At 35.6% G+C, this 18,871-nt stretch overlaps 1 protein-coding gene across 8 annotated transcripts in view; it reads right to left on the bottom strand.

The window, feature by feature from the left end:
* The window catches only part of KANSL1L (KAT8 regulatory NSL complex subunit 1 like), a 135,955-nt gene that overhangs the window by 103,582 nt on the left and 13,502 nt on the right, over positions 1-18,871 (bottom strand). For 6 of the 8 annotated variants that reach the window (XM_059168160.1, XM_059168165.1, XM_059168166.1 and 3 more), the window contains exon 2: positions 11,743-12,859. In XM_059168160.1, the coding sequence (XP_059024143.1) occupies positions 11,743-12,830 (1,088 nt within the window). In that variant the 5' untranslated portion in view covers positions 12,831-12,859. Of the gene's footprint in view, positions 1-11,742; positions 12,860-16,338; positions 16,452-16,856; positions 18,853-18,871 lie in introns of those variants that run through there. The other 2 variants (XM_059168162.1, XM_059168161.1) reach the window with 2 other exon arrangements.

The following is an 18,871-nucleotide window of genomic DNA, read 5'->3' as shown; positions in this document are numbered from 1 at the left end:
GCATTATGAGCTAGGGACCTAGTCATTTCCAGTCTATCAACCTTCAAAGCCACTAGTGCAGACAGCATCACTACAAGATGTGGGAGGATCAGCCTAAACCACACTGGCTTTTACGTAAGCCACAGCAAACACTGGCTGTGTTAAACCTCTGAGATTAGGGGCGCCTCAGTGGCTCAGCTGTTTAAGCATTTGTCTTTAGCTGGGGTCAGGATCCAACCTGGCATCAGACTCCTTGCTCAGCAGGGAGCCTGCTTTTCCCTTTGCCTGCTGCTTCCCGCTGCTTGGGCTCTCTGTCTGACAAATAAACAAATAAAATCTAAAAAAAAAAAACCCACAAAAACAACCCAAACCAAAACAAAACACTGAGATTACAAGGTTAATTTGTTACTCTAGAGCCCAATCTGACTAAAACACTGAATAAAAAATGAAAATGCCATTAACGAAGAAGGGAGGGTAGATCAAGAAGAGAAGAAGGTAAGAGGATGGATTCAAGGTTCACTTTAAAGCTGAAAGGATCCCAATCCCAGATTTCAACCTATACTATGAAGCTACAGTAACCGAAACACAGCATGGTTCTGGCACAAAAACAGACACATAAGTCAAAAGGACAGAACAGAGTCCAGAAATAGACCCATGATCAAATGATCAATTAATCTATGAAAACATAGGCAAGAATTTACAATTGGGAAAACAGTTTCTTTAATAAATGGTAATGGGGAAACTAGACAGCCACAGGCAATAGAATGAAACTAGACCATTTTCTTACACTATACACAAAAATAAGCTCAAAATGGATTAAAAACTTAAATGTAAGACCTGCATCCATAAAACTCCTAAAAGAAAACACAGGCAATTATCTCTTGGTCACTGGACTTAACAAAAAGCAAATATTGTATTGGGACTACTTCAAACTAAAAACTTTTGTATAACAAAGGAAACCATCAACAAAACAAAAAGGCAACCTACCAAATGGGAGAGGATATTTGCAAATGATACATCTGAAAAGTGGTTAATGTTCAAAATATATAAAGAATTCGTACAACCAAAGAAACTAATAATCACATTTTAAAATGGGCAAATGACCTCAACACCAAAGAAACTAATAATCAGATTTTAAAATGGGCAAACGACCTCAATAGACATTTTTTCAAAGAAGCCATACACATAGTCAACAGATATATGAAAAGATGTTCAATATCACTAATCATAAGAGAAATACAAATCAAAACCACAATGAGATATTGCCTCACACCAGTCAAAATGGCTGGTATCAAAAAGACAAGAATAGGGCGCCTGGGTGGCTCAGTGGGTTAAGCCTCTGCTTTCGGCTCAGGTCATGATCTCAGGGTCCTGGGTTCAAGTCCCGCATTGGGCTCTCTGCTCAGCGGGGAGCCTGCTTCCTCCTCTCTCTCTCTGTCTGCCTCTCTGCCTACTTGAGATCTCTGTCAAATAAATAAATAAAATCTTAAAAAAAAAAAAAAGACAAGAATAAACGTTGGTCAGAATATGGGGAAAAGGAAACTCTCATGATGTTGGTAGGAATGTAAATTGCTGCAGCCACAATGGAAAATAGTATGGAGGTTCTTCAAAAAATTAAAAATAGAAAGATCCTGTAGTTCCACTGCCAGACATTTACCAAAGAAAATAAAAACACCAATTCAAAAAGATATATATGTACCCCTATATTTACTATAGCATTATTTACAATAGCCAAGATAGGGAAGTAACCTAAGTGCCCACTGATAGGTAAATGGATAAATCTGTCTCTCCCTCTCTCTCGCTTGCGCACGCGCGCTCTCTCTCTCTCTCTCTCTCTCACACAGACACACACACACTCACAGAAATATTACTCAGCCATAAAAAAGAACAAAATCTTGCCATTTTGAAAACACAGATAGAGCTACAGGGTATTATACTAAGTGAAGTAAGTCAGGTACAGAAAGGCAGATAACATAGGATTTCACTTACATGTAGAATCTAAAAAAGAACTTAACAAACAAAAACTGAAACAGACTAATAAATACAGAGAACAAACTGGTTGCTGCCAGAGGAGAGGAGGTTGGGGGATGGGAAGAACAAGTTAAGGGGATTAAGAGCACAAATTTCAAGTTCTAAAACAAATGAGTCATAGACATAAAAAAGGGTACAGCACAGGGAATATAGTCAATAATACTGTAATAACTTTGTATGGTGACCTATGGTACCAACACTTAACCAGTGGTAAGCATTGCATAATGTATAAAACTGTGGAACCACTCTGTAGTACATGTGAAAGTAATGTAACATTGTTCATCAACTATGCTTCAATTAAAAAATAAAATAATTTTTTTTAAAAGAAAGTGTAATACACAATGGGCCAGCCTTGGTATATGGACCTCAGTTTGCTAATTCCAGATGTAGAGGGTATTTTTACAAGATTCCAGTGCTTCCCAAGGGATTATGACTTCCTTTAATGAAGTAACTGTTCAAATCTTTGGCTCCTATTTATTTGGGTTATCTTTTTATTGACATAAGGCCCATATCAGACTATGTGTATTTGAAATATTTGTCGTTCCCAGTCTACAGCCTGCCTTTCATTTTCCTAATAGTATCTTTTGAGCAAAAAAGATTTTAATCTCGATGAAGCCCAATTTATCAAATTTTCCTTTTATGGATATCTTCATGTCTTAAGAGACCTTTACCTAACACAAAGTCATAGATTCATTCATGTTTCTAAAAGTTCAAGGAGTTTTAGAGTTTTGGCTTTTAGGCCTATAATCCAATTCAAGTTAATTTCTGTGTATGTGTGAATAAGAATCCAGATTCTTTTGGAGGGGGATATTTAGTTCCTGAACCATTTGTTGAAAGAGTCTACTATCCTTAAGTAGGAAAAAAAGAAAGAAAGAAAGAAAGAACCCCAAACCAAAATCTTATCCTTGAATAGGTAAAAGACTATATGAATACTACACTTATTTAACTATGTTTTTAAAACCCTTGCATAACAGGGGCACTTAGGTGGCTCAGTCAGTTAAGCATGGGAATTCTGATATTGGCTCAGGTCATGATCTCAGGGTTGTGGGATGGAGCCCATGAAGTGCAGAGTCCACTTAGTCCACCACTAAGTGCAGAGTCTGCTTCTTTTTCTCTGCCCCTCCTTCTGCTCATACTCTCTCTCTCTCTCTCTCTTTTTAAAATAAATAAATAAAACTTTAAAAATTTTTTTTAAAAATAAAATTCCTTGTATAACATCAAGCATTGACAGCTAGGGACATATAAATAAAGGAAATAAATGACACTTTAACTAATCCATAATACAGGGCCTTCAAGGAATGTGAAAACAAACCAACTGCTTCTCCATAACTGGCAGCAAAAAAATGTATTCCATTAAAAGTTCTAAGCCGCACAACTGAGAACGAACTTAGGAGCAAAGGTTAGATTAATTCCCAGCCAAATGTACTGTTTCGGGTGGTTTCAAGGTGGCAGTCACTGAATGCAGGAGAGTAGGACGGTCTGAGAAAAATAATGAATTAACTAGTCTACAGGCTCAACAACTATAAAAAAATGAGATCTTTAGCCATGATACTTTCACATGTGATTAGAGGCAAACAGAATAGAAATCCACATTTTTGAGGGAACTCCTATAGGAAAAAAATACCACAAACTTAACATCCTCTACCTGGGAAGCCCAAATACGCAACAGGAGACAAAGGGAGAATGCAGTACAGCCTCCACTTAAGGGTACACTCTCCAACATTCATTGCAGATATAAACACAAAGGAAAATGGATAAGGAATAATTCCCAAACAGCAAAGGCAAGAGGCTATGGAGGACAAAAGACAAACCAATTTAGGATTCTACCAAGACCTTGCTGCACTTACAGAAGATGTCTTCTTAATTATTGTAAGAACCTATCATGTGTATTTCATTTTCTTTTCCTAGTGGGAATGTTTTATTGCAGCTTTCCTGTCTCTACTCCTATATACACACAAGAAACAAGAGGAATAAGAGGGTTGGAAAACTTGTCTATTCATTTATAGGTCACCACATCATAATTAACAATATATGGACGTGACTAAAAGGCCATTACTCCACTGACTGAATATAACTTTGAATTGTCATCCTTGAGGAATGGATGTGTGTTCTCTATGAGAAGGGAGTGTCTGGATATTTGGGTGACAAAGAGGAAAACTGAATAGACATCTTATTTTCTGTCATTCTCTAGTCTCCTCTTTTTTTTTTTTTTTAAAGATTTTATTTATTTGACAGAGATCACAAGTAGGCTGAGAGACAGGCAGAGAGAGAGGAGGAAGCAGGCTCCCTGCTGAGCAGAGAGCACGATGTGGGGCTTGATCCTAGAACCCTGGGATCATGACCTGAGCAGAAAGCAGAAGCTTTAACCCACTGAGCCACCCAGGCACCCCAAGTCTTCTTTTTTTATACCAGAACCCTTTCAGTTACAGCTGAGCTCATGGTAGCTCGTATTTCCCAGTCTCACCAGCAGTTAGGTGTATGTCACTAGGTCCTTAACAATCAGATGTGAGCCAAATTAATGTGTGCAGCCTCTGGTCTTGACATTAAAAAATGTTTGTGTAGGGCGCCTGGGTGGCTCAGATGGTAAAGCATCTGCCTTCACCTCGGGTCATGATCCCAGGATCCGCAGATCAAGTCCCATATCAGACCCCATGCTCAGCGGGGAGCCTGCTTCTCCCTCTGCCTCTGTCTATCTCTCATGAATAAATAAAATCTTTTTGAAAAAAATGTTTGTGTTTTATTTGATTTATTTTATTTTTTAATTGATTAATTAATTAATTCAGGAATTGCACTTCTTGGTATTTATCCAAATAAACTGAAAACATAAATATTTACAGCAGTTTTATTCATAATTTCCAAAACCTGGAAGTTATCAAGACATCCTTCAATAGGTGACTAAGTAAACTGGGGTACATCCAGACAGCAGAATATTATTCAGCACTAGAAATACAGTATCAAGTCAAGAAAAGACATCAAGAAAACTTAAATGCATATTACTAAGAGAAAGAAGGCAATCTGAAAAGGCTACATACTGTATAAATTCCAACCCTGTAACTCTAGAATGGGCAAAACTATGGACATAGTAAAAAGATTAATGGTTGTCAGGGATTGGAAGGAGGGAAGAGTTAAGAAGGCAGAACACTGAGGATCTGTAGGGCAGTGAAACTATTCTGTATGATACTACAATGGTAGGTATATGCCATATACACTTATCCAACCCACAGAATGTGTAATACCAAAAGTGAACCCTACTGTAAACTACGGACTTTGGGTGATAATAACGTGTCTGTACAGTACCACTGTGGTAGGGGACGTCAATAATGGGGAAGCTTATGCATGTTCAGTACCACTGTGGCAGGGGACGTCAATAATGGGGAAGCTTATGCATGTTAAGAGACAAGGGAATTCTCTATACTTTCTCCTCAGTTTTGCTGTGAACCTAAAACTGCTCTAAAATTTATTAAAAAAAATATATATATATATATGTAATAATGAGCTTATTCTTCATTGAAGTACTACTTTCCTCAACAATGTCCAGACACCACAATATAAAGTATTTCTTTACCATTTTGTAGCAATTGCTCCATTTTGCTCCATTTTGCTCCATTTTGCAATTGCACTTTTGCAATTGCACTTGAATTTCTGCTCTTCTGTAAAAAACTAACTCGACCATCACTGTAAGTTCTCTAGGACTGTTTTTCATTCCACGTTCTCTGTGTCCCATTCAAGTAAAGTATAACAAAAACAGACTTTTCTCATCTATTTCTTAAGTGTAGAGAATTTAAAAATAAATATAAAAATAATTTGTCAACTTCACATTATACAAATATAAAGGTACTCTTATTTGCAATTAATGGCATGTTATTAGTCTTTTTACTCTCAATGTCACAATTAGTTTATACTCCTATTTATCCAGTTCCTCAAAGGGAAATTCATCATCTGATTTTTTTTTTTTAACTTCTTTTCCTTTCCACTGGCAAAACAGGAAAGCACAAAGAAAACTATGAGTACTCATTTCTGTAGGTCTGCAAGAAACTACTCATTTTCTTTCAATCTAGAAAGATTAATCTGAGAGCTTCCAACTAAATATCAACAGTTCTCTCCTTTCTTGGTGAATGGGGCACCTAAGCGGCTCAGTTAAGCAACTGCTTTCAGCTCAGGTCATGATCTCAGGATCCTGGGATCTAGCAGGGTCCCTGCTCAGCAGGGAGTCTGCTTCTGCCCCTCCACCCCATTCATGCTCTCTCTTTCTCTCAAATAAATACAACCTTTAAAAAACAGACTGCCAATTAACACCAAAGTAAAAACTCAAGGTAATTTGAATTTATGGGGACTAATTTGGGGTAACAGAGACTTTTCTCTCTACACCCAAAAAACCTGGAAAATTTGGAAGATACTGTCAGTCTTCCTCAAATAAAATAAGACTTAACCATGTTTCTTCCTTTTTTACCACCTTGGAAGATCAGAATATGTCTGTGTCAACATCTGTGAGTTTTCCCATACGCATCCTAGACGAAAGTAACTGATCGTTTCCCAGATGAGAAATGTTAGAACTCTAAGGTTGTATAGATGAGAGGGAACATAATTGTAGCAGAGTCTATCAGTGACCGACCTATATCCCCTGACACTTACCAGTTCAGCATACAAAGACCTGACTTCCAAATGCCAGCCCCTGCATTTCTTTGACCCAGGGCTTTTTTGTTGTTACTTGAGCCTGCTTTGTCACCCAAGTGGCAGAACAAAAGGGTGAAGGAACTGGACACAACCAGATACAATCTTCATCTAGTAACTGATGACCTGCTGTTACAAATGCACCACTTTTCTCACCTCTCAGCCTTGTATTTTATGCTGGCTCCCCAAGTTTCTCATGGAATAATTAAGCTCCAGTCTCTCACAAGAGTAAATTGCTTGATAAGACACTCTTTATTAGCTTTCAAATCAGTACATTACGTATAGACATTTTATATTTAATGCTTCATCTACTTATCTCCAGAAATCTTTAATAAGTAGCAGATCAAAGAGGAATCGGATTCAAAGGTTTAAGAATAACATTAATCTCAGGGCGCCAGGCTTACTCAGCCAGAAGAGCATGGGACTCTTGATCTCAGAGTAGTGAGTTCAAGCCCCAGACTGGGTACAGAGATGACTTTTAAAAAAACTTAAAAAAAAAAAAAAAAAAAAAAGAATAGTATTAATCTTTGCTCAGGGTCAGAGCAAGCCATGACTATAACATAAGGAGGTCCAAAACTTGTGCTGCTTCACCAAAAGAACAGACACAGGGGGTGATTCTGTTCTTATTATAGTATAAGGATTATATCTCAAACCTACAAAAACCCTAAAATCCTATTTTCCTTTCCAAAGGAAAATGGTTTTAAAAATTTTTTCTAATGCACACTAGTCTCTCAACCCAAAGTTATTTTTAAGAAAATTAGTAATGGCATTATGAATTAATCCACTGCTTACATTTTTGAAGGATAAAGGGGCAAGTCAAATATATATTTTAAAAATATATATATACATATAAAAATATTTATTTGTTTGTTTATAATGACAATGGTGGGGTGCCTATGTGGCTCAGTCAGTTAAGTGTCTGCCTTCGACTCAGGTCATGATCGTAGGGTTCTGGAATCAAGTCCCACATTGGGCTCTCTGCTCTGCAGGGACCCTGCGTCTTTCTCCCTCTCCCTCTGCCTGCTGCTCTCCCTGTTTGTGCGTGTTATCTCTCTCTCTGCCCAATTAATAAAATCTTTTTAAAATTTAAAAAAAAAAAGTAAAATAATGATAATGGTAAGTGCTTTCCAATTTCCTAAAACCATTATATTCCTTCACAGCTAAATTTCCTAACCAAAATGAAGGAATTTGTTTTCCTATCAGGGTTTAAAAAAAAAAAAGGTAATAGAAAGCATTTATAATAATATAATCTAGGATTTTTAAGATAAATATAATAAATTTTACTTACCAATTTTTAAAAGTTACAAATGTTAAATATTAAAAAAGTCACTTTTAAAGGTCTATATTTTGTCATGTTATATTTCATTCATTCATTCATTCACTGAATACACACTCACACTGGTTCTAAGATGTGTAAGATACATGTGGTGGCCAATTTGGTACTAGAGACAAAGGAAGAAAGTGGGGCAACAAAATAAAAATAAACTACAGAATGGAAGATCAAAAGATAAACATATCTTTCTTGGAGAGAAATTTTTGTATCTTCAAAACTGCATATTCAAATACAGAAAAATTCAATTAGTCAATAAATTAAAACACACACACACACACACACACACACACACTAAAAAGTAGACAACATGAGGTAGTGGGTATGCAATGACAGAAAAAGCAGTATTGGTTCTTCAGTTAATTAAAATTAAGTTGAAGTCAACTGTATTTGCCATTGTGGACCTTAAAATTAAATTGAGAAGTCTATTCATATTCAGTAGAGATAATGAAAATTTAATTATGTTAGCACTCACTTAAAAATTTAGGTCCTCAAAATGTATATTTTTACCTGTTTTATATTTAAGGTTTAATTCTGAACTTCATTCATAAAAATATTCATCTACATTTGAAAAGCCAATTTCTAAGAATTAAAGAATAATAATCTTAAAAAAATAAAAAATAAACTTAAAAAAAATCAGAATAAATGTACTCAATTATTGAGTGAACTTAGCCTGAAACAGAATTCCAGTTTAAAAAAACAGAAACCATTTTTACATTCATATCAAAAGATACAAATACTTAAAAGTTGTGTTATTCTCAAAATTCAGTAAGCATCAAAATTAATAAAATGTTGAGAAACAATTTTTCCCACAAGAAATCTAGTCACGTTAGTAAAAATATTCAAAACAAAGTTAATATCCAATTTTGCAGGAGGTATATAAAATCAAGAAATGCAAACAGAGTTCAAATAGCAAAAAAACAAGCACAAAAACCTAAATAATCAGTAAACTAAAGAATTTGAAGTTATATGAATTTTGTATTACTGATTTGAATTGATCAGATGAGTATAACCTAAGAATCTAAAAATACAGATATGAGCCTTAACAACTAAGGCATCCTAATATTAAATGGTCAATAATGCAAGAGGCTAAAAATATATATCTTAATATTAAACTTCTTAGATTCATTATTTTCTAAAATGCATGTCTGGTGTTCCAGAGCATTCCAACTGATTAAACAAAAAAGAAAGATAGAATGAGAAATAAACTTTCAAAGCCTAAACCTAATTTTTTTCCAGGCTACTTTACTTCAGTTTTCAACAATAAACTGGCAAAACTGACAAGAAAATAAATGAGATGTATACTGCTTGATCCTTTGTATAAAAAAATTAATACTTTGAATCTTCCTATTTGTGTATGTTTTACCTAAATGTCCAAAATTAGTGTTCTCTGACTAAATTCAAGGAGTCAATGCAAATCTTAAAACGTCTTGGCCAATCAGTAATTATATGCTTGGTATATAAGATTTGTTTTAAGGTTTAAAATGTGGTGTCCGGACGCCTGGGTGGCTCAGTGAGTGGGTTAAGCCGCTGCCTTCAGCTCAGGTCATGATCTCAGGGTCCTAGGATCAAGTCCCACATCAGGCTCTCTGCTCAGCAAGGAGCCTGCTTCCCTTCCTCTCTCTCTGCCTGCCTCTCTGCCTACTTGTGATCTCTCTCTGTCAAATAAATAAATAAAATCTTTAAAAAATAAAAATAAAATGTGGTGTCCATCCTTACTAGGTGTTAGGTTATTAAGACTAATACATACATTAGCAAATCATATGGGACAAAATATATTTTAATGATAAACTGTATGGCAGATTAAGTACTATAGGAGATCAATGAAAGAAAATCCTAATGAAGGTCAAAAGAGTCTAGGAAGACATGATTTTCTGATTTTTATTTCTAGCTTAAAAGAGACAAACCTGCCCATTGGCTGTACTCAACAACAAAATAAGTAATTTATTAAATTTACCTACTAAATTTTATTAAATTGAATTTCTTCAAAAAGCATTATTAACATAAAAATTGATAAATTTCTGGACTTCTTTCAGAGCACATGTGCTTAATAATTCTTGTGGCTTTAAGCATCAATGAATGATATGTTGATAAAGCTGCATGGCCCAATAGCAAGGACATTGGTTTGAAGGCATCCACACATGGACAACAAAACTAGCTCCATCAATTATTTAGCTTTTTGACCATGGGCAAGTTACTTTGCATGGCTAAGCTTCTTCTTGGGGCGCCTGGGTGGCTCAGTGGGTTAAGCCTCTGCCTTTGGCTCGGTCATGATTCCAGGGTCTTGGGATCAAGTCCCACATCAGGCTCTCTGCTCAGCAGGGAGCCTGCTTCCCTTCTCTCTCTCTTTCTGCCTGCCTCTCTGCCTACTTGTGATCTCTGTCAAATAAATAAATAAAATCTTTAAAAAAAAAAAAAAGACTATTTCTTCTTAAATAAGGATAACAACAATCACCTCCCATGGTTGTTGAAAGGATTAAATAATATATCATGTGATTATCACAATGCCAGTCAGAAAAAAATATGTGCTCAATATTAGCTCCCACATTCAAACACATTTCAAACACAGTGATAACAGAAAACCAAAAGACTAGAATGCCCACTTTGTTTTACATCTTATTCTTTACCGTAGAAATTGATATACTTTTACTTATTAGTAAAAATTAATGTGTTCAGCTTCTAATTCTGAAGCTTCAGCTTCAGCTTCTAATTCTACTCATCTTTCACAATTTGATAAAAATGATGGACTTTTTCCTCCCAAAATACATACACAGTATTTTGCCTCAAGTTAGGGACACTAACAGATTCCCTAAAGCTAGATTAAAAACTGTTCTATTTTAAAAAATGTAATTCAAATTAAAGTTTAAAAATTCAGTTCTTTTCAGTTACACTGGCCACATTTCAAGTGCTCAATAGCCATATGAGGCTATGTAGTAATACAGTTACAGAACATTTTTATCATCTCAGAAAACTTTTATCAGATAGGGCTATTCTGGAGTATTAACACAGCATGTTACATAAACTTACTTTATCTCTGTTTTTGTTTTTGTTTTAGTTTTGAAGTAGATTCTCAACAGAGACTGTGGATATTTTCCCCACAACCGAATCCCCAAGGTCCAACACATAATAAGCATTCAATAGGTATCTAATAGCTAACATTTTCCTGCTTTGGTTATACTAATTCATCAAAAATTAATGGTAAAGACCTGAGCTGAAAGAACTCAGCAGGTATATAAATACAAGTATATAAATACTTTGTTTAAAAAAAAAAAAAAAAAAAAAAAGATCAACTTTTATATATACTCTCAACTGATAACTTCTAAAGCCTAAAGCCAATATGGGCTCCCCAATATGTAGACTAAATTTTTTTGCATTTTGGTTAAACATAATGGCTAAAAATCTTAAGCCTTGTCTATAGCCTATCCTATTCAAGAATGGGAAAATGCTTACCTTTAGCTAAAGAAGTATTATTACCCCTATATGGTTTTTCACTATCCCTATACGGTTTTTTCCCTAGATAGAACAGTTGGATAACTTATTTTTAAATATTATGTATATATTCACACACAGTATCTTAACAAAATATTTTTTAAATTCACCAAATTTTATACCTTAAAGATTATGGCATTAAAATTTTAGAAAACCTATTTCCTTTTCATGTATCATGAATCAAGACAAAACTGCTGCTATACACAGAACAGTAAAAGGTCTAATAATAATCTTGCACTTACACGGCCACATTTTTTCTAATGGTGTACTCATCCAAATCGTCATCAGAGCTGCTATCAGTTGCATCAGAATCCAGACCTTCTTCAACATGAGACAACAGCCCTGTAGCAGACAGTGCAAATCTTTGGATTTCTGCAGCTGTACACCGTGCAAAGCCATTTTTCGTATCCCTCCACAACTTATTCTCTGCAGTCAACATGTTGACTTCTGGATTAATTTCAGTGCAATTAGGTAAACTGCTATCCAAAACTGTGGTAGGTTCATGAAAGATCTTCATTTGGGGGAGTTGATGTTTCAGAGAAAATTCCATTTGTTGACCATAGTGCTTAACAACATGCTTTGCCAGAAGCATCTGCAAATGTTTCTGAGTTCTTCTAGCCTGGCTAAGTAAAATTTTCTGTTTACTTACACAATGAAGTAAACGAGTGTTCACTTCCTCCTCTTTTTCAGCAACTGAGAGACTAATAGGCACATTGGAGTGGCCAGGCCCAATTTTCTTTTGAGCACAGTGCAATAAACCCTTTTTAATTTCAGCATCAGTAACTTTATCCAAAAGTGCACTCTTTGGGTACCATTTGCAGTTTTGCAGTTGTACTTTATCTACATTAGTGTCTTTGGTTATATTTGAATCCAAAATAATTTGTACATCTGTCATGCACTGGCTTGTGGTATCTGACAGCAGTTCCTTTTTGATGAACTCTTCAGAATGAGAATGACAGATTTTACTAAGCTGAATGTTGTTGCCATTACACAGTATGTTTTTCAGCTTATTGCAGTTGGGTTCCCCTAATTTCCTTTGTTTGTAACTCTCACTGTATTTATTTAATGCAGAATTAGAACTCATTAAAAGAACAGTCTGATAATGTTTTGAAGATTGAGAGGAGCCAAAATGTTTTAAATTCACAAAGTTAGTGTTAAGAGTAGGTTCAGGAGTTGGAAATCCCAGCATCTGAGACAAAGTGTCTCCCTTGAGCTTTTCATCTACAGTTCTTGCACTTTCCATGCATAGCATCTTGTCGGACTCCATGGTACTTGATATAGATGAAAAGCAGATACCCTTTGTTGCTGCCTCCCTCAGAGCTGGGGTCATGGCGAATCCTGCAGGTAATTACTGGAATCCTAAAATAATGTAAAAATAAATGATCAAATATCTAGAAAAAAGGTTTATGCTTACACTTTTACCAAGGGCAACATTTTCAATGTTTCTGATTAAAATGTGAATGGAACCAAACTCCTCCTATATTTCCCAACTCCTAACAATATCTATGTTCTTTCCTAATTCATAAGGAATTCAAAAAAGACTAACCTATTCTTGACTCTGACTGTGGGCCCAATACCAAAAACTCCAATTAAGAGTGCACACAAACTACCTAGAACAGTAAGTATTAGACAAATACTTGTGGATGTACTGCGATTATATTTCAAGATTCCCTTTTCTCCTTTTCTTTTTTTTTTTCCTGGATAATGTTTAGTGAAAAGCAAAAGAAAAAAATTCCAACCTGAAATCTGGAAATTAAAATATTTGAAAATGTGACCCAATCCCATACCTTCAGCCAAAGTAAGAACTATTTACCTTTATAAAAGCTGCTCAAAACCTCCATTTCTCAAATTTCACAATCAGAACAGTATAAATATTAACTAAAATAAGTTAAATAATGTGAAAAGATGTAACTAAACTACAAGCAAAAAAGTATAATTTCACAACTGTTAAAAATAATATCGCAAAAACTTATTAAATCTGCAATGCAAAAAAGTTTTTTGTGAAAAATATCTGCAATAATTTTTTTCCCTTTTCACAAACAGATAAGTGTAAGTTATCCTTATAAAAGCTGTTACTCCTGCCTGGAAGATAGTGGGGACTATAACAAATGACTGCTAAAAATTTATCCCATAATTAAACAAACTCCATTATATTTTATCAAAAGAAAAAGCATAAGGCCATACAGTCTGATTCACTGAAAAAACTAACCTTCTACCACTGAAAATTTTGAAGGCTAAATAGTGAAAAAAAATTATACCATTAATAATTATGAGTTTTGTAAGATACTCTAGAATGATACTCCATAATTTTTGTTTCAACACATGACAATTAATATTCATTTCAATGCCCATACTCCCATTCTGTATGTCCCCAGGTGTTAATTGTAACTCTATTACCTTCATTTTTATGTGAAAACACAAAACCAAAGGGGACTGCTTACAAAGACTAGCCAGAATGATAAAAGAGAAAAAAGTTACAAAGGCTTCAATGCAGTTAGAAAAGAAAAATACACAGTGTGGTTTGTTTTTTTTTTTTCTTTAAGATTTTATTTATTTATTTGACAGAGATCACAAGTAGGCAGAGAGGCAGCCGGAGGGGTGGGGGGAAGCAGGCTCCCTGCTGAGCAAAGAGCCCAAAATGGACCCTGGGATCATGACCTAAGCCAAAGGCAGAGGCTTAACCCACTGAGCCACGCAGATGCCCCAAAAATACACAGTGTTAAAAGCAAGTTATAGAAAGAAGACTTTGGCAATATATATAATAAAAAAGAATTCATACCAGAATATATAAAGAACTCCTACAAATGAGCAAACTGGTCAGGCACTTCACAGATGACATCCAAAGGATCATTAACATATACTCAATCTTATTAGTAATGAAGGAATTATAGATTAATAAAGTAAGAGACTAGTTTTCCAATCACTAAATTGAAAACAATGTTTTAGGGGCTCAGTTGATTAAGCATTTCCCTTCAACCCAGGTCACAGAGCTGGGGGTCCTGGGACAGAGCCCTGCATTGGGCTCCCTGCTCAATGGGGAGTCTGCTTCTCCCTCTCCCTCTGCCCCTCCACCCCAATCATGCTTTGTCACTCTCTCTCCTCTCAAATAAAACTTAAAAAGAAAATTGTGTTCTAAGTCTGAAATACCACTTATGACAATGCAGTAAGATTTCTCAAATCTATTTGGACTATAAGTTGATTCAGCATTTGACAATAATGAAGAAAATGTATTTGTCAGGGTGCGTGGGTGGTTCAGTGGTTAAGCATCTGCCTTTGGCTCAGGTCATAATGTCAAGTCCTGGGATCGAGCCCCGCATCGAGCTCCCTGCTCAGCAGAAAGTCCACTTCTCCCTCTCCCATCCTCTCTGCTTGTGTTCACTCTCTCTGTCAAATACATAAATAAATAAATAAAATCTTTTAAAAAAAAGAAAATGTATTTGTCATAGGTGCATAAGATAGCACTATTCATTAACAGCAAACTATTCTTTCAAAGCAATCTACATATCTAACAGTAAGAGAATGGATAATAAAACATGACTGAATACTATCCAGCAGCTAAAAAGAATGACCTATCTCTATATATACATACAAATATGGACAAACCTCAAAAAGAATATAAGGTTTTTTTTAATGGCACAGTATACTACCAAATAAATAAAATACAAATACATGCTCTCTTTGCTCCATCTACTGTGAGAATAAAGATCATTCTCAGCCAATCAGACTGTCAACATTCCAGAAAATGTCAACATTGCCCTGAAGGGACACACTGTTTATTGTGAAGGGTCCCAGAGCATCAATACAGAACTCAATTTCAGGGCACCTGGGTGGCCCAACTGGTTAAGTGCCTGCCTTTGGCTCAAGTCATGATCTCCAGGTCCTGGGATGGAGCCCCACATAGGGCTCCCTGCTCAGCGGGGAGTCTGCTTCCCTCTTTCCCTCTCTCTCTGTCCCTCCCCACTGCTCGTTCTCTCTAATTTTAAAAAATTTAAAAAAAAAAAAAAACCCTCAATCTCCTTGGAAAGATAAAGAAGAGGTTCCAAGATGACAAATAGTGGGGAAACAGAAAAGAACTGGCAGTTGTTCACACTATCTACAGTTATGTACAGAACATGAGCAAGAGCATTACAATGAAATTCTACCACAAGATGAGGGTCTGTGGATGCCCATTTCCCCATCAACATTGCTATTCAAAAGAATGGTTCTCCTGTCGAAACTGAAAATTTCTTGGGTGAAAAATATATCCTCAGAGTTTGGATGAGGCCAAGTGTTGCTTGTTCAGTATCTCAAGTCCAGAAAGATGACTTAATTCTTGAAGTAACACCGAACTTGTATCAAACTCAGCTGTTTTGATTCAGCAAGCCACACAGTTAAAAACAAAGATATCAGAAAATTGTTGGATGTTTTCCATGCTTCTCAAAAAGGAACAATTTAGCAAGCTGATGAATAAGATCTAGTTGTCCAGCTACAGAAACAGCAGTATACTGGATGATTTTTCAGACTTATTTGTGGTTATTTCAAAGATTCAATAAAACCTCTACTGATTCAGAAAAAAAAATACAAACACAAGACCACACCACATACATGTGCATGTGTGTTTATGTGTTTACAAGAATAAAAAATGAACCTGGGGTACCTGGGTGGCTCAGTGGGTTAAGCCTCTGCCCTCGGCTCAGGTCTCGATCTCAGGGTCCTGGGATCAAGCCCCACATCAGGCTCTTTGCTCAGCTGGGGGCCTGCTTCCCCCCCTCTCTCTGTCTGCCTCTCTGCCTACTTGTGATCTCTCTCTCTGTCAAATAATAATAATAAAAAAATAAAAGAACCAGAAAAATACCCACCAAATCTGTAACAGTAGTTGCACATCAGGTAATATCCATAAAACAGAACAAAGAGTGGTGGTTTAAGAGAAGCTGAGTTTCAACTATAAACTTTATTACCTGGGTGAAAAAGACTTAAATGCAAAATGAACAAATGTTAATGGTTATTAATTCTGTGTGATAAAAATATAAATGTTTGGGGGTACCTGGCTAGCTCAATCAGTAAAGCATGCAACTCTTGATCTCAAGGTCATGAGCTCAAGCCCCATGATGGGCATAGAACTGACTTAAAAATACAGAGAGATGTTTGCCTTTTTTATACTCAAAAAAATGAAGTAGAGATTTCTGTATAATTCTCTCCCCAAAATCTGTATATCTCAAAATTTTCTGACTTTATGAGAAATATTCTATTATCTTCTACTCAATAAACATCTACAATAGTATTTAGATATTTATCTGCTTCCTAAGGAAACCTGTGTTAATCACAGATGAAGTACACATATTTAAAAGACACTAGACTCTATCCTCTCCCTACCTACCTTCTCTCTCCCAAAAATCTGAACAAGTCTCTAGGGACATATTCAAAGTGGATAACAGCAGGGGCAGAAGGTAAAATATCATGAGGCAGCAGAGTTCATCTTAGCCCTGGATAAACTAAATTTAAGGGAAAGCTAAAAATAAGAGGCATAAATAAATAAATATTAATCAAGAACTATAATTAGTAGCCAAAAAATATGTACATTTACACTGGTTTAGGGGCATTTATGGTAGAGAACTAGAATAAAATACACACAAAAAACTCTGGTGAGATCTCTAGGCTTACTTGGTATGATAGGCAGTTTCTAAAATGATCTTAATAATCCCCATATCCTGGTACCCATGCCCTTGTGTAATCCTTTCCTCCTGAGTATGGACTGGATTTGCTAACTTGTTTCTAGCAAACAGAATGCAGGAAAGGTAATGGGATATCACTTCTGAGATTAGGTTACAAAGAGGCTGTGGCTTCCATCTTGTCACCCTCTCTCACTCTGGGATGCCAGCTGCCATACTGTGAGCTGGAAGACCCACATAGCAAAGAACTCCTGTCTCTGGCCAACAGTCAGCAACTACCTAAAGCCTGACAAAAGTTAAGTGAGTAATGTGAGAAGCAGATCCTTCCCCAATCAAGCCTTCAGATGACAGAAGCCCAGCCAACACACTGACTGTAGCCTTGTGTGAAGTCCTGAGCCAGAAGCACCCAGCTAAGCCATGCTTAGATTCCTGACCCACAGAAGCTGTGAAATAAAGACATTAAATTGGGGGCCCATTTGTTACATTGCAATAGATAACTAATACACTTGGATATGAAGACTTTTGAGTTCTAGTCTCGGGAAAGCCCATCCATTCTAGTTCCAGTACTAGGATACCAAGAAGTTCCTCTATATTATATTCCCAAGTGTATCCTTATGAAAACTTCAGCCTGAAAGTCTTTCTACATTACAACCAAAAGAAACTCATGAATTCTGATGTCTCCTATAAATAAGAGATTAAATTATGTTCATATAGTCTTTATTTTATGGGATATAACATGGTGATTGATTTTCAAATATTGAATCATCCTTGTATCCCTGGAATAAATCCCATTTAATGTTTAGTTTTATCATTAAACATACCGCATTATCCTAATTTTTAAAATTATTGAAATATGTGATCATTACATATAACAAAGTATCCTAACTGATTACTCTAAACTCTACCATTTCTGACTTCCTCCATATTACATACACTACACTTAACATTAACATTTCCAAAGATCTATAAAGGCTTGGATTTTTGACTGTTTTGTTAACTACTATATGCATCCCTCTTTTTATTAGACTTCACTCTATTGCACTTTGCAGATAGTGGGTTTTTTTTGTTTGTTTTTGTTTTTTTACAAATTAAATGTTTCTGGCAACCCTGCATCAAGCAAGTCTATCTATCAGTGCTGTTTTTCCAACAGCATATGTTCACTTCATGTCTCTGTGTCACATTTTTGTAATTCTCACAATATTTCAAACTTTTTCATGATTATTATATTTGTAATAGTGGTCTTGATTAGTGATTATGACTCACCAAAAGCTCAAATGACAGTTAAAGTTTTTAGCAACAAACTGTTTTTTAATTAAGGTTATGTACAGCTGACCCTTCAACAATGCAGGGGTTAGAGATGCCAACCACCAACACAGTTGAAAATCCATGTATAACTCTAACTCCTCCAAAACTTTACTAGAAGCCTTACCAACTATATGAACAGTCAAATAACACATACTTTATAATATAGTGTATTATTACATTAAAGCTAAAGGAAAGAAAATGTTACAAAAATCATATGATAAAGTACATTAACAGCATGATATTTATTGGGGGAAAAAATTGGCGTATAAGTGGACCCAGAGGGTTCAAACCTATGTTGCTCAAAAGTCAAGTGTATCTTGTTTTTTCAGACACAATGCTATTGCATACTTAATAGACCACAGTGTAGTATAAACATAACTTTTACATGCACTGGGAAGCAAAAAATTCATTTAACTTA

This window comes from Mustela lutreola, chromosome 3 (genome assembly GCF_030435805.1).
Source record: "Mustela lutreola isolate mMusLut2 chromosome 3, mMusLut2.pri, whole genome shotgun sequence".
NCBI lineage: Eukaryota > Metazoa > Chordata > Mammalia > Carnivora > Mustelidae > Mustela > Mustela lutreola.
Note: the sequence above shows the minus strand (reverse complement) of the source record. Positions and strands in the feature narration are given on the sequence as shown.